Source organism: Bufo gargarizans, chromosome 6 (genome assembly GCF_014858855.1).
Source record: "Bufo gargarizans isolate SCDJY-AF-19 chromosome 6, ASM1485885v1, whole genome shotgun sequence".
Taxonomy (NCBI): domain Eukaryota; kingdom Metazoa; phylum Chordata; class Amphibia; order Anura; family Bufonidae; genus Bufo; species Bufo gargarizans.
The window spans coordinates 361,981,982-361,998,777 of NC_058085.1; the positions used below are offsets into that span (position 1 = coordinate 361,981,982).

The window sequence follows — 16,796 nt, forward strand, 5'->3', positions numbered from 1 at the left end:
AAGGGGTTCCGGACATAACTTCTTCTTTACCCGTTCAGTGAAGCATCGGAGCATTCCATACTCCAATGCTGCCCCTTGCTCTGCGCCGCATCGCGCAGGGCAGGGGCTGTTTTACTTACACTGACACACTGCTAGGCAGAAGTTTCCACCTAGCAGACAATGACGCTAATGGGCGGTCTTTAGCGCTGCCCTAGGCTGTTTTACAGCATGCCCATCAGAAGCCCAGTATCTAAAGAAAAAGCCCTTGCCCTCCGCCATACAGCACAGGGCAAGGGGGAGCATCGGAGCATGAAGTGCTCCACTCAGAGGGGCTGAATGGGCGAAGAAGGGGTTATGTTCAATTTCATCTCTGAACCCGGACAACCCCTTTAAGGCCAATAATGGCCTGGTCTTTAATGAGTTTCAGCAATTATTGCATCGTCGGAGACATCCAGGAGGCAGTGATGCTGAGAACAGCGGAAGGAAAGTGTCATCATGAAAACGGTATATGGGAAAAAATCTGCAGTGTTTAGGTTACACTGAGCAGATAAAAATGTCATTTTGGGACCAGAGAACCCCTTTAAAGAATAGCTGTCACACTTAGACCCTAATTTCAATTTTCATATATGTAGTTACTAATAACATGATAATGTCTCGGATGGTGTAACAGAAAACAAGAAGTTACAAATAGGGATCCGACTGGCTCGATCCAAAACTAAGGAACAAAAGGGTGACCCCTATTAAAGCCCTGAAGCTCTCCCTGTCTTCTCAGCCCATGCAAAGTTCTCAGTGATAGAAGGTTGCATGTCCACGTACCTAGACTGAATGACACCTGCAAACCCTATAATAGTGAGGGACACGACCACCAGCTCCCTGCACTTAATACGGAGTCAGGGTCACCTAGAACCAAGCCAACAGGAAAACAATAAATACAGAAATAGACTTATCTGAAAACCCAGCTGTAGCAACTTCTAGCAGAGAACACAATCCAGGATGTAATATAAACCGCAAGGTGAGGCAGTATAGGAAGGAGATATATAGGGAGGCAATCACTGCTAATAGATGACAGCTGGGAGAGGGAGGAGAGATGTCAAAACGAAAGCAAAACAAAAGATGATCATGCAGGAGGTACTGAAGAACGTCTATCAGAACTTCTCAAAGATCTGGTGGTGACAGATATTCCAGAATCAGTTACTATTAGACTGACTTACCCCATATTTAATAAGATTCAGCCCTTAGCAACCAGTCTGCATAAAACTGCAATTTCACTATTCAGTTAAGATGGCCGCCACTGCCCTCCCCCTGAGGCTAATCCCGCCTGCCCTCACTAGCCAGTAACAATAGCCCCCCAAAAGTGTCAGTAACCACAGCCCTCCCCCTAAAGGGTTAATCTCCTGCAGCACAAAGGGGTCCTCTTACCACATGTTGCTGTCATTTATACACTGAGCAGACGGCAGATCTCCCTTCCCTGCTCTGCGCTGCTCCAACTCTGCATTTTCCAGCTCTGCTGAGTGAGGGAGCGTCTGTCAAGCGCAGGCACGGGGAGAAGTGCACACAGCCCAGGCACTGGTATCAGCTGCTGGGGAGGACCTGGCTCTAATCATTTACTTACAGTCCCTGGCTGTCAGTAATCTGACCTTGCACGCTGCGTGCTTCTGCGTCCTCCGTCCTTCAACACATAGATGGACCCTGCCTAGCAACACTATTTTAAGCAGAGGTAAAAGTAGGCAGTACAGGGAACTAAACTGTGGAATTAAGGGGTAATTGAGTACACAGTGAAAAGTTGAAATAGGGCCACCAAGGAGATATTAATCACCACAATCCAATACTCCAAAAAAAAATATATATATATATATATGACAGTTATACTTTAAAGGAAATATATCATTCGAAAATTGTTTACGATTGTTTGAGATTTTATGTTGAATATATATTCAATTTTCCATGTCATTATCTATATTTAAAAATATCCTGAAATTCTGCCATTTTCGCACTGAGCCTCATAATCGGCTGACACTTCCTGCTGTTTAAAGATCACTTCTCAGCAGTCATCTCATTATCATCACTGGATCCATCATTCACAATAGGTAATGTCACAGCTCACCTCCTTGCACAGGTCACAGAGCATGCCCGCACCACTCTCCTACAAAATGAAACCGGCTGACCTGTTGCATGTGCACTTGTCAGCTGAAGGCATCTGTGTTGGTCCAATGTTCATATGTGCCGCATTGCTGAGAAAAATAATGTTTTAGAATATACAAATGAGCCTCTAGGAGCAATGGGGGCGTTACCATTACACCTAGAGGCTCTGCTGTCTCTGCAACTGCCGCTGCCACTCCATGGCGGTGGACAGGGTCAGGTGTGATGATGTTTTCACTGCCTGGTCCTGTCAATCAAAGTGCAGAGGGCGCAGCAGTTGCAGAGAGAGAGCCGAGCCTCTAGGTGTAATGGGGACGCCCCCATTGCTCCTAAAGGCTCATTTGCATATATTAAAACTTCATTTTTCTCAGCAATGCGGGCACATATAAACATAGGACCAACACGGATGTCTTAGGTACAACACAGTGTCATAGGTACAAATCTGCTGACAGATGCCATTTAAGCATAATTCAGCTCAGGGAAGATGACTGCCACTATCATCATGTGTGGGAAACAAAATGAAAAATAAATAAAAATAACAATAATTTGAAATGATTTTTTTCAGTATCTGGTTTTATTTAGTAGAAAAAATGTGGTGACCCATTACCTTTACAATATAGATAGGTCCGGCAGCACTCCTATGTCCAAAAAACAACCAATTTGGAAAGTCCATATATGATACCTTAGTCACGGAAATGTTGGTGCCCGCAGATCGGGATCCTGGCCGATGATCCACCGTCAAATAGCAATATAAAGAAATCCGCAGCACTCGTCAGATAATCGTGAATAAAATGGATTTATTCCATAGAGCTCTATGGAATAAATCCATTTTATTCACGATTATCTGACGAGTGCTGCGGATTTCTTTATATTGCCATTACCTTTACAGAAATCAAATGAACTGGGAGAATGTAGCCATGAAGGTCTCTATTCACAAAGCGCATGCAGTACTCCATATCTCCTGTAGTGGCCGCTGCAGCGAGGTCTAGGAAAGCTGGGTCCTATCCCCTGTAAAGGTGTGCAAGTTGTCACTCACATTCCTGGAAACAGATGTAACAAGAAGCTTCTGCATAGAATGTCCATCACTGGTGAGGAGGAGGCGACAACCCAAGGACTTTTTAGACTTCTTTGGAAGTTTGCGTCATTGTCCTTGAATGAAGGCGCCGTCGAGACTCTTTATTTAGAAACATCTAGTTGCTTATTTTTACCTGCGCTGCAATTACGTAAGAATCCAGACAATTATCCGCCTGATTATCCGTTCTTTGTTCCTACGTCGCAGCCTCAAGCAGAATAAGGTCGGGGGGAGATTGTGAGCTGTTTTTAAGTTTCTTAACACCTGCTTCTTTTCCAAGTTTTCATGTATGTGAGGGTGGGAGAACCTTGAGTAACTTGTACCGTTACTGCTGAATTTCATGCTGGAAGCTGAGATATGTGATGCTGTATGCACAGATTCTACCAGAAAAATAGTGAGTGCAGCTCTAGAGTATATTACAGGATGTAACTCAGGATCAGTACAGGATAAGTAATGTAATGTATGTACACAGTGACTCCACCAGCAGAATAGTGGATGCAGCTCTGGAGTATAATGCAGGATGTAACTCAGGATCAGTACAGGATAAGTAATGTATGTACACAGTGACTGCACCAGCAGAATAGTGAGTGCAGCTCTGGAGTATAATACAGGATGTAACTCAGGATCAGTACAGGATAAGTAATGTATGTACACAGTGACTGCACCAGCAGAATAGTGAGTGCAGCTCTGGAGTATAATACAGGATGTAACTCAGGATCAGTACAGGATAAGTAATGTATGTACACAGTGACTCCACCAGCAGAATAGTGAGTGCAGCTCTAGAGTATAATACAGGATGTAACTCGGGATCAGTACAGGATAAGTAATGTATGTACACAGTGACTGCACCAGCAGAATAGTGAGTGCAGCTCTGGAGTATTATACAAAATGTAACTCAGGATCAGTACAGGAAAAGTAATGTAATGTATGTACACAGTGACTGCACCAGCAGAATAGTGAGTGCTGCTCTGGAGTATAATACAGGATGTAACTCAGGATCAGTACAGGATAAGTAATGTATGTACACAGTGACTGCACCAGCAGAATAGTGAGTGCAGCTCTGGAGTATAATACAGGATGTAACTCAGGATCAGTACAGGATAAGTAATGTAATGTACGTATACAGTGACTGCACCAGCAGAATAGTGAGTGCAGCTCTGGAGTATAATACAGGATGTAACTAAATGATTTTCCTATTTCATGACGTAAAGTCATAGTTTTATTAAAGACACGGAGGCGAGTATTGCTATCTCCTTCTTTACTTCCACCAATAGCAGCAAAGGAAAAATTAACATAATCAAAACAACCAAGGACCCTCCCCTGACAGATCCTATAATAAGCAGTGTCCTCTTCATATCTTCCTCTTTCTTTGAATCCACGACACCAATCGCCAACCATAACCGAACACGAACCGAACCGGAACTGGAACCGACACCGACCCTTCTGGTCCCTCCGACTGAAGAACTCAAGCCAACATGGCTAACATCTCAGGAAACCTGGAACAACACGGAACGCCATCTGCCAAGGAGTTCTCAACCTGAAACAGAACAAATAATATAGCCAGCGTAAGCACATGGGTACAAAACGCGCAATCTCGACCCTATAACGGTCGCACCTCAAAAAGGTCGCTGAAACAACCATAATCAAACTGAACGGAAAACAGTCATAAATAACAATAAAAGACAGTCAAACAGTCAATAACAACAATACCATAACAATAGGGGGGGCAAGAGAAACCTAGGGCGGGCAATACTCGCCTCCGTGTCTTTAATAAAACTATGACTTTACGTCATGAAATAGGAAAATCATTTAGTTTTACAGCAAGACACGGAGGCTTCGTATTGCAAGTTCAAAGCTGCTCAATAATAGCTGAAAACACATGAGTAGGAGGACGGAAATAAAACTCTGTGAACGTCGTGGCCCTAGACCAGTCAGCCAGACGCAGAATGTCCTCCAAACGAGCCCCCGAAACCGCCAGGGCAGTAGCAGCCGCGCCCCTGGCCGAGTGAGCGGTAAAGATCGTCGTATCAATCCCGGAAAGGGACATGACCCACTTCATCCATCGCGCCAAAGTGGGACTGGTCACCGGGCCAAAGGGATGGCGAATAGAGAGAAAAAGCTGCGGAGTGTCCGCAGAACGGTGAGACCGAGTGCGCAACTCATATTCCCGCAGGCAAACCACAGGACAGAGCGCCGGAGAAGACGGAAAACTGGGATAGGACACCGACCGAATATTGGTCTTGGTACGCCGTGTGATGTTAAAAGTAACACCCTCGGGCGTAAAGGACCTGGCATCATGATCCAGAGCTCTAACATCTGAGACCCTCTTACAGGAAATCAGGCAAAAAAGAGTCAGCAATTTGGCCGACAGCTGACGGAGGGAAAGAGACGCGTTGTCGGGCCAGGAAGAGAGAAAAGACAGGACCAGGGAGACATCCCACGTAGCGGTGAAACGCGGCCGAGGAGGCCGAGCCAAACGCGAGCCACGTAAAAGCCGAGACACCAAAGGGTGTTGACCAGCAGGAACGCCATCAAAACCCTGATGAGTCGAGGAAACCGCGGACCGGAACAAATTGATGGTCCGATAAGCTTTCCCTGCTTCAAAAAGAGACGTCAGGAATTGCAATAAATGGGTCACAGACGCCGAAACGGGATCCAGGTCCCGTTCCATGCACCAGCCAACCCAAGATCCCCAAGCTGCCCGGTAAGATTTTCGGGTGCCGGGAGCCCAAGCGTTGTCCAGGAGGCGTCTAGTTGCCTCCGAAACTCCCTCGACCTCGCCTGGAGTCCTGAGATTCGGCACGCCAGAAGTTGAAGGGAGCCGTCGACCAGGAGAGGATGTGGGGCACCCAGCGGGTCCTGGAGGAGATCCGTCCGCGTCGGGAGTAGGAGAGGCACATCCACCAGGAGTTCCAGGATAATCGGGTACCAGGCTTGAGACCCCCAGAAGGGAATCACCACCACCAATTCCGCCGCCTGACGACGAGTCTGTAGCAGCATCCTCGGAATCATGGCGAACGGCGGAAATGCGTAATGTAGGGCTGCAGACCAGTCCTGGAGAAACGCATCCACCGCCTCTGCCTCCGGATCCGGACGCCAGCTGAAGAACCTGGGCAGGTGAGCGTTGAGACGGGACGCGAAGAGGTCTATGGAACAAGGACCCCAGATGTCCGAGATCATGGAGAACATCTCCGGAATCAACCTCCAGTCGCTGCCGTCCGTGAAGCATCGGGAGCTCCAATCCGCTCGGTAGTTGTGGAGACCCGGAAGGTACTCCGCTTGAACCATGATGTCCCTGGACAGACAGTAGGACCAGAACTCCTTCGCCAGTCGGGCTAAGGTGGCCGATTGAGTGCCGCCTAGATGATTGACGTATCGGACCGCCGACACGTTGTCCATGCGTAGACGGATGCATGCATGAGCTATGCCCTTGGTGAAACTCCTGATGGCAAATGAACCCGCTAGAAGTTCCAGAGCGTTGATGTGAAAACGGGTCTCGGACTCCGACCATCGACCGCCAGTGGAGATACCCTCGCAGTGGGCCCCCCAGCCTTGGAGACTCGCGTCCGACTCCACCGTGAATTCCGGTTGGAATCCGAAAATTGCTCTGCCGTTCCAGGCTTCCAAGTTGCTCAACCACCAACGGAGTTCCTCCTGAGCTTCCTGATCCAGAATCACCGCGTCTGCAAACGAGGCCCCGGCCCGGAGGTGGGCGATCTTCAGACGCTGTAAAGCCCGATAATGTAGCGGAGCGGGGAAGACTGCCTGGATAGAGGAGGCTAATAGCCCAATGATGCGAGCCAGATGGCGTAGCGATAGGGAGGGAGTAGAGAGAGCATGTCTCAACTCCTTGCGTATCGTCCGTAACTTCTCCGCAGGAAGACTGAGGGATTCCGCGACAGAGTCCACCGTGAAGCCCAGAAACTCCATACGCCGAGACGGTGTGAGACAGGACTTCTCGAGATTGAGTAGAAAACCCAGACTCGTCAGCAGATCCGAGGTCCACTGGAGGTGTTGTAGCAGAGACTGCTGACATTGGTGCATAATGAGGATGTCGTCCAGGTATATGACAAGACGCACCCCCCGACTCCGCAGCCAGGCCATGACTGGGCGCAGTAACTTGGTGAAGCACCAAGGCGCCGAGGAAAAGCCGAACGGTAGGCAAGTGAAGCGCCACACTTCGCCCTTCCACAGGAAGCGAAGAAGGTCCCTGGAGGAGGAGGCAACCGGAACCGTCAGATAGGCATCTTTGAGATCCAGCTTCACCATCCAGTCCCCTGGAATCAGCAAGTCCCGAAGGAGGTGAATCCCCTCCATTTTGAAGTGGCGGTAGCGCACCACAGAGTTCAGTGCCCGGAGATTTATGACTGGACGAAATTGTCCCCCTTTTTTCTGAACCAGAAAAATGTGGCTGAGAACGCCCCTTCGGGTAGGAGGGGCCCTTTCTATCGCACCCTTGTGCAAGAGGGAAAAAAGTTCTACGTCCACTAGCTCCCTGTCCGGTAGCGCCAGGGGCGGGGGAGAAAGGATGAAATCTGGGGAACCCGTAAGTTCTATGTGGAACCCCTGCACAGTGTTCAGCACCCATGGGTCTGATGTGATGTTGGACCAAACGTGGGAACATAGACGGAGTCTGCCCCCTACGCGAGGGGTGGAAGAAGTCCCCACTGGGGAAAGACTTACCGAAAGACTTTCTGTAGTTCGGATTCCCTCTAACCGACCTGGAACGCCATTGGCCGCCTCTGGCCGGGAAGAACGAGGGGGGATTTATTTGGTCCTGGAAAGGAGGCCTCTGGTTGAAGGAGCCTCTGCCCGAGCTGCGGGCTTGATAACTGGAACGGCCGGACAGACGGCCCCTACCACTGCCGGCCCTAGTGGAGACCCGTCCCTGAAATACCCTTTTCATGGAGGACTGGGCCTTGTCCAATGCGGTAAATGCTCCAACGTACCTGCTGAGGTCCTTAATGAAGGAATCCCCGAACAGTTGACCCTGAGCCTCCTTCCCTGTCTCAGTGAGTGCCAAGTTGGCCAATTTTGGGTCGATTTTAAACAGGATGGCTTTACGCCTTTCAATAGACAGGGAGGAGTTAGTGCTGCCCGCAATGCAAATGGCTCTTTGAATCCAGCCAGCAAGCTCCTCCGGATCCACCGGAGAGCCGTCCACCTTGGCCGATTCGGCCATCTCAAAAATTTTGGCTAGGGGGCCAAAAATGTCGAGGAGCTTGTCCTGACAACTCTTTATAGCGGAATCTAGCCCTTTACGGGGATTCCAGCCGGTTTTGGCCAAAAACTGTGTCATCTTTTGATCCACAGCTGGCGTTTCGCAGACCTTGTTTGGGATTAATGGTCTGGGGCATTCCGCACGGAGTTTACTGCGCGCCTCTTTGCTGAGAGGACGACGCACCCAATGCTCCAGGTAGTCGCTCACATGAGCTACCGGCATCCACTCCGCCGACCTAGGGTGGTGGAGGGCATCAGGGTCAAATAGTGGGTTGCCAGAGGGATCCACCAGGCTAGAAGCCGTGTTAGGGGCAGAGGTGGATGCGCCCACGGACCCAGATGTGGACGGCCTAGGGCCTGAGGTACCTGGAAATTCCTGTTCCCTCTCCAACTCTCCATCAGAGTGGTCATCTGCCTCCGCATAAGCCTCCATATCCGATTCAATATCAGAATCTATGTCGTCAGTTTGTGCTCTAGCACATTTCCACGTTCGCGCCCTTTCTGCCTGGCGCGGTAAGGCTCTTTTGCGCGATCTAAGCGCGCTATCCTGGGTGGCTTGGATCACACCAATCAAATTCTCCTGGGCAGGAGGTTCAATGGCAGGCTGCGGGTAAGTGGGTGCAGGCATTAAATTAGAGGGGCCCGGAGCATGGGCAGATAAGGCCTGAGATATGGTCTGAGAAATCATTGAGGACATGGAGCCCATGGCCTCTATAATGGCACTAGACACTGAGCGTTGTAGCTCCAGGGCCTGTGTGCTCATGGCTGGCAAACCGGGGTCCCCCGATGGTGGGGGGGGGTTAGGCCCTGAGGGGGAGCGGTCTGAGGACATGATCTCGATTATATCCCTGGGATGATTATAAGAATAATAAAGGGATCCCCTTCTGTACCTAGTCTAAAGTAACTACTCTGTAGCAGAACAAACTGACCTAAGCAGGGGTTAATCACCCCAAGCGCCGCAGGGAGGTAGGAGCCGATCCGGAGCCGAGAGGAGCAGTGAGGCGACTGACGAATGCTCCGAAATCCCGCGAGAGGACGGGCGGGAGCTCCCAAGATGGCCGCCGAGATCTCGCGAGATCTCGGAGCCGCGGGAAGCCAAAGGAAGCGCCGCTGAAAGCCTAGCCGTCGGAGGCCAGCAGGGAGGAATCGGAGCGGCGCAAAGGTAGGGGTAGAGGAGGGGGGTTAAAAACAAAACCCCACAAGTGAAAAGGTCAGGGATAACAGCTTCGATGCCGAGGCCAAGGGGAAGAGAGGGAGGGGGGAAACGAACCCCAGCAGAAGACCGCAATAGGTGTACACAGGATACAGCAAAACTGTGCAAAAAATCCCACAATGAAGGGAAAAAAGGGGGGAAACCTGTCACAGATCAAAACAGTATATATGTATATACTCGGCCAGCATTACAATACCATGCAAAGACATAAATTGCTTTCAATCTAAAGTCACATGAATAAATATAGACAACTTATCTTTGGTGGAGCAGCAAAGAAAGAGGAAGATATGAAGAGGACACTGCTTATTATAGGATCTGTCAGGGGAGGGTCCTTGGTTGTTTTGATTATGTTAATTTTTCCTTTGCTGCTATTGGTGGAAGTAAAGAAGGAGATAGCAATACGAAGCCTCCGTGTCTTGCTGTAAAACTAAGGATCAGTACAGGATAAGTAATGTATGTACACAGTGACTGCACCAGCAGAATAGTGAGTGCAGCTCTGGAGTATAATACAGGATGTAACTAAGGATCAGTACAGGATTTTGACGGTTACCAAAATTTTGCTGTTATTCTTTTTGATAATCAGCAAAAGAATGATATTTTAAGAAGCCTAGTCAGATGTATTTGACAGTCTCACATCTGCCACATGGTTTCCAGCCGTGGTCAGACTTTAGTGGTCTCATACAGGTGACACATTTAGTGATAACCGCCATACCGTCACTGTATGTTACTCTACATACTGTATGGTTGGCTTCTGTCACATGAGATGTTGGCGTTCAGCATGCCCAATCCTGACTTTCCCTGACAGCATTTCACATTCATTAGATGATCTGGTCCTGGCGAAAGCTTTGGGCTCGGCTAACCTAAATCTATTATGCATGGCGGTCTTTACAGTGAATATGAGGGGTAGAATGCGTGTGATCGCTGACATTTCACTTTTCTCTGGAGTTCTCCTTTAACATACTGGGACATCTCCAATGCATTGTAGTCCTTGTGTTGTCCTCTTCTGTCAGACTTCTAGACATTGTATTCAGTTCTCTCCTTTGGCAGTATTAATACTTTATGACTACCTCTCTTTTCCTTCCTGTAGAGCGCCCCCCCCCCCCCAAAATAAAGAATTGACCTAGAAATGTAAATCCCCGAGCTCTGCTCTTGTGCACGGGCTCCTAGAATTTTGCTGTTCTATGAGTTTTCTCGGTCTAGTAGACAGGAATCAAGTACTGAGTGATAATCCCTACTGACGGGTATTACGTCTCAATACAGGCCCCAATTGGGATATAAATCTGGATTATTTGCTCTAACTTTGGATCAGTTTACACTGTCATTCTGTAATTCTAGTTTATTCCTATCTATCCTATGGCTAGGATATGCCATCACTTGGGAGTCTGATCATAGGGACTTCATCAGTCCTGAGTACAAAGTCTCTGCGGTCGTGATTCATCGCTGGCCCTGATTTTTTTCCCTTCCACAGCTGCACTCCGGCCGGCCGGTGTTCAGAGTTGCTGCAGCACAGGTCCCTGCCCAGTCAGAGTCACCGCTGTATAGGGAGCTCAGCTCTAAATCAGCACCGCAGACCCTTCATATTCAGAGTCGGGGGGTCCCAAAGGTCGAACCCCACAGTCAGTAAAGGGTATTCCACACGATGCCACCTTTGGGTCCCACTCATACCTCCAGAATGGGTGTCCTGAAGTGAAGGAGACTACACTGCGCACACGCAGCAACCCTCTGTTCACCGCTGTGGGAATTAAAAAATATCCAAGCGCTGGTTCTGCTATTTCCAACAGCCCCATATAAATGGAGAGGTGCCCGTGCATGCGTGGTGCGCTCTCCATTCACCGCTTCAAAATAAACACAATGCAACAGCGCTCTGCTAATATAAAGTAAAGTAAATACAATCGTGTCATACTCACTATGGAAAGTGTACTCATGCTACGTTATAAATTTGAGATTCTTGGCAAATACATTTTGTTCAAAACTATTTGTGCCTGTCCGCCAACGACAAGGCGATCTCTATAGAACAGAACTTAAACTCAATACTACCTCCGCGGGTTCCACAATGGCCTCCATTAAATACAAGGAATGCAGGTTCCACATGGTTTGACATATTTCTTCCAGGGAGGCACCGGTTCTCTCTGTCTGAGAGGAAGACATGGCCCTAGTGGAATGGGCCTTAATGTTGACTGGACACAGAAGATTTTGAATTTGGTAACACAGGCAAATAGTTTTAATATTAAACATGTCAGCCTCCCAAGACTTCCTGAGGAGTCCTTTGGGGTTTCTTTAGACACCTGAAAGGAGGAGAAGTAGCTATAAGGGAATGGTCGGAGGAAATGGGGGGGTGGGGTAAGGGGGTCTACATTGGAGCCAGAGCTGAGAAAGAAACTCCCACATGTAAGATTTGCGCAAAAAGGGGGGGACCTCTCAAGAGATAGAGAGGGGACCCATAGCATTCTTAGTGTTAAACAGACTAACAGAAGCCTTAGACTGGGGGATCAATAATCTCCCCCCCCCCCCCCCTCCCTTTCTTCTTGCAGGAGAGGGGGATCAGCAGACTCCCTGACCAAGCAAAAAACACCCCCAAAGGGGACTCGCGGATGGCGGCAGCGGTGGTTCGGACTCTGTAGGGGATCGTGCCTCTGTCCCAGACATCGTGGCCGGATGCTTTCGCCCTCTCAGACCGAAGAATAGGTGAGGGGCTCCAGATTCCTCAGAAGCATCCACTGAATGTCCAGGCCTCGGCTTTGAGCCGGGCCGGACGCCGAACTTCCGGAGCGCCGGAAGTGACGTCACACATATGCGCAGTGAAAAACGGACAAGATAGAACATGTTCTATTTTTTTTACGTCCCTTATTCACTGGCTGTAAAAAAAACATGCCGCGTGAGTAACCCCATAGACTACCATTGGTCTTAAAGGGGTGATCCCATGACCAATGTAAAAAATTTAAATCAGACATCATATAGTTCATAACAACCTCTTTGTAACAAAGCTAGAACCAGCCCTGTACCTCACATGTATCCAGAGTAGGGTTGTTGCGGGTATCGAAATATCGATACCCAATCGATACTTTTGTCCTAGTATTGATACGATATCGGGATTTGACATTTATCGATACTAGGCCCTACTGCACAGCCTAGCATGGAGCGCACTGCTGTCAGCGCACTCATGTTCCCTCAGCAGCACAGGGGAGGAGTCGTCACTCTCTCCCTCCCCCCTGTGCCGCCGCTGCTGCCGCCAATAAGAAGAGAGAGGGGTGGAGGAGGGGCAGAAGCACTGTGTTACCTATGATAGTAGAGGACCTGTCATGGGTCTAAACATTGTAAACTAACTATCCGGATATGTAGCGCGGCGCCCAGGGCACTCACTGCACTTACTATTATTCCTGGGCGCCGCTCTGTTCACCCGCTGTGGCCCCGGTATATTCTCCCGCTCTGTATGCTAATTGCTAGCATCAGAGCAATGGGGAGGAGACTGCCCTTTTTTTTCAATGGGCGTTCCTTCTCCCTGGCTATAGCGCTGTCCAGTCAAAGCGCAGAGCATCACAGGGAGAAGGTGAGTTTGTTTATCTCCCTGGCTGTGATGCTCTGCGCTTTGATTGGACAGCGCTACAGCAATGCATGGGCCGCATAGCACGGGCACCGACTGTTGGGTACGCTATCCGCATGCGGTGGCCCATTAACTTGAATCCGCATCCTACGGTCCGCACCGCAAAAAAGTAGTGCATGCACTACTTTTTTGAGGTGAGGAGGCACGGACAGAAACCCCAAGGAAGCACTCCATAGTGCTTCCATGGATCGGTTTTGCGCCGACCTTCCAGATTGTGGACCCATTCAAGTGAATGGATCTGCTTCCGTGATGCGGTGCCAGAACAGCCTGGGCCCGCACTACGGTCCTGGCCGGCACACAGTCATGTGCATGAGCCCTAAATGTGAGATTCTTAGATGCCAGTATGGCACCAGAGGAGGTAGTATTTAGTGTAGGTTCTGTCCTATAGAGATCGACTTGGCACTGGCGGACAGGCACAAATCATTTTGTACAAAATGTATTTTACCAAGAATGTCATATTTATAGCGTAGCATGAGTACATTTTCTACAGTGAGTATGACATGATTGTATTTGATTTACTATTTGTGTTTGCAGAGTGCTGTTCCATTGTTTGTTTTTGCGTTTGTGCTTTCAGCCATGGCGACGTGCACCTGCACACTGGGATGTGTTGACTAAAGCCTCATTCACACGTCAGTGTTTGGTCAGTAATTTTGAGCCAAAATCAGGACTGGAGCCTCCACAGACTGTGGTATAAGGGAAAGATCTGCACCTGTTCTGTGTTTAGAGCCACACCTGGTTTTGGCTTAAAATCACTGACCGAAGTTATCCTGATGTGTGAATGAGGCATAGCCCCATAATTTACTCCCAAAAATAGCTCGCTCTGGTATTTTTGGAACTCCCATAGCAATGAATGGAGAGCACCTGCGCATGCATGGAGAACTTTCCTTAAAGAGGACCTTTCATTTGATTTTTTTTGTTGTTGAATTAAATACCTTTCCTTGTGGGGTACCTGCGATCCAATCACTGCGGAGAGTGTCACAGCCAGGGAGAAGGAGACGCCCACTGAGAAACCCTGGCGTCTCCTCCTCCCTGTACCGATGCTCCGTATTAACATACTGGGCGGGAAAACTGCAGGGGGGCACAGCGGGGCGTAAGAGTGATATTTAAAAAAAAAACAGGCAGGGTGGCAGTATCAGCGGGGGTACCCCGCAAGGGAAGGTATTTAATTAAATAAATAAAAATTAATAATAAATCAATGAAAGGTCCTCTAACTTTGGGGTCCCTGTTCTGGAGATAGGTACAGGTTCCACCTCCAGGGCCCGCTCCTCTCAGACATTGATGGCATAACCTAGCGATACGCTATAAAAGTATGAGATAGGAATACCCCTTTAAGTGATGGCATATCCCAGTCAGATGTATCCGATGGGAATCCTCCTTTAAATGCAAGAGTGGACCGGTTCTTCAATGACTGCAGACGTGTGACTGACCTCGCGCTATCATTAGAGGCTTACTAGTTTTATTACAATAAAGCTTTGCAACTTTGCATTTAATTTTCTCAGTATTTTCAAGATCTTTGCTTCCTTTCAGTGACTGAAAATCTTCCTGTTTACATCCAGAGGCTGAAAACATGCCCTGACCTAAGACTTCTCACAGCTGAGGGTTTGACACAGTTGTGTCCAGTCTAGACAAACCTCTTTCATGTAAACAGACGGATACGTTTTTACCTGCACTGATACACTGTAGCAAACTATCAAGACAGGAGGGAGATTTGTGTGGCTGGTATGTTGAGCTCACAGAGGATTGCCTGGACAGGAAATGATTGGAACAAATTCTCAGCTGTGAGGTCTGTATAAGGGCTCATTCAGACGACCGTATGAATGGCTCCGCTTCATTTCAATGGGGCCACAAAAGATGCGGACACTGTGCCGCCGCTCTGTCTTGTGGTTACATAACGGTGTAGACCTGCTCTCCACTGACTGTGTTATGGAAACAGAAGACAGAGGAGCGTTGCTAAGGTACTGAAATCCGGTAAAGGGTCTCAATACCGGAAAAACACACACATCAGTTTTGTCCCAATGCATTCTGAATAAAAACAACCCGTTCAGTCTGCATCAGGATGTCTTCCGTTCCGTCCCTTGTACGGTATTTGACCGGACAAAATACCGCAGCATGCTGTGTTTTTTTTTTCCGTCCAAAATCCCGGTACAGCACCGCACTTGCCGGTGAGATGTATTAATGCCGAATCTGGTACCAAGTGTTCTGGAAATTGCCGCATCGCCGGATCCGGTTTTCCGGTCTGCGCACGTGCGGAGGCTTTTAAACTTAGAAAAAATGTATTACAGTCTAACGGATCCGGAAAAAATTGCTTTCCGCTTGTATATGGATTGCCGGATCCGGCAGGCAGTTCTGTTGCCGGATTCTAAAAACGCTAGTGTGAAAGTAGCCTAAGGCTCAAAATGGGACACTTTAGAGCTATTTTCTAATAGAAATGTATGATTTCAGTAACTAAAGTATATTACAAAAATGGTCAGTATAATAGAAGGGCAGTTAACCTTGAAATATGGTGGGATTTGCATCAAGAAGTAGATTCGCAAATGTTGATTTACATGGGACTTGATGATTATCCCCCTGAATGTCAGACACCAGTTTTCCGCAGTAACATCCATTATCTGTTATATTTCAGATGGTGGAAAGATTGATGTGTGGGATCTGGAAACACAAGAAAACCTTCGGTCTGAGAGAGCGCATGATGAGAGGGTGTCGGCGTTACAGGTAATATGGGAAGGGGGTTACAACATGCTGTCAGGTCTCGGAGGACACATATCAGCGCCTTCACGTATATCAGAGAGAAGAGGAGCTGCGATCGTTAGTGCAATGTGTGGCTGGCACTAATAGGGGGTAACTGACAGTGTAGCCCTGGTCTGGAGAGAAATACATCTACCAGTAATTAGATTGTGAGCTTCTGGGGACAGGCACTGATACATTATATAAGAATGGAAAGTTAATATATTCCTCTTTTATTCTGCTTAGTTCCACTCGGGATTGCTGTACTCTGGTTCGTCAGACGGCTCCTTGAAGGTCTGGAGAGTCGTCCCGTCTTCTGGAGCTCTAAGTCTTCAGCACGCCTGTGACCCTCTGGTGCAATCCTTGAGGGGTTTGTACAGTCTTTGTGCCACAGCAGACCAACTATACCTGGCAACCCAAGGATCGTGCATAAAAGCCGTCCACTGGAAACAAGGTAAGGTTCACATCGCCGCGCAGGTTCAAGTAACTAGATCTAAAGGACGAGCCTAAGTGATTGCTTTTTAAAAAATATATATATATATTTTTTAAAACAAGGACCATAGTGGGATATGTCTTTAGCCAGTGAGCAGATTTCTGGTCTGATATTATTGTGGGATCACCCTGACAACTGTAGGACCGTACAATTAAACCAAGACAGGTTCTGGTTGTCAGTCAGTGCAGCCCACAAGAGCAGTGAACCAGGGGCCATGAACAACGGGTCGAGAAACAGAAATGTGATCTAAGGATGACAGCAGTCTTCAGAGAGGTGCATTTGCAATGATATTAAATGGGAGCATTTCCTTATAAGCATAATAATAATCTTTATTTATATAGCGCCAACATATTCC

The 16,796-nt window shown here is 48.2% G+C and overlaps 1 protein-coding gene across 2 annotated transcripts in view; it reads left to right on the forward strand.

The window, feature by feature from the left end:
- LOC122941029 (WD repeat-containing protein 5-like) overlaps window positions 1–16,796 on the forward strand; it is an 87,379-nt gene that overhangs the window by 54,947 nt on the left and 15,636 nt on the right. For both annotated transcript variants that reach the window (XM_044298008.1, XM_044298009.1), the window contains exons 9-10: window positions 15,848–15,936; window positions 16,195–16,402. In XM_044298008.1, the coding sequence (XP_044153943.1) occupies window positions 15,848–15,936; window positions 16,195–16,402 (297 nt within the window). The remainder of the gene's footprint in view (window positions 1–15,847; window positions 15,937–16,194; window positions 16,403–16,796) is intronic.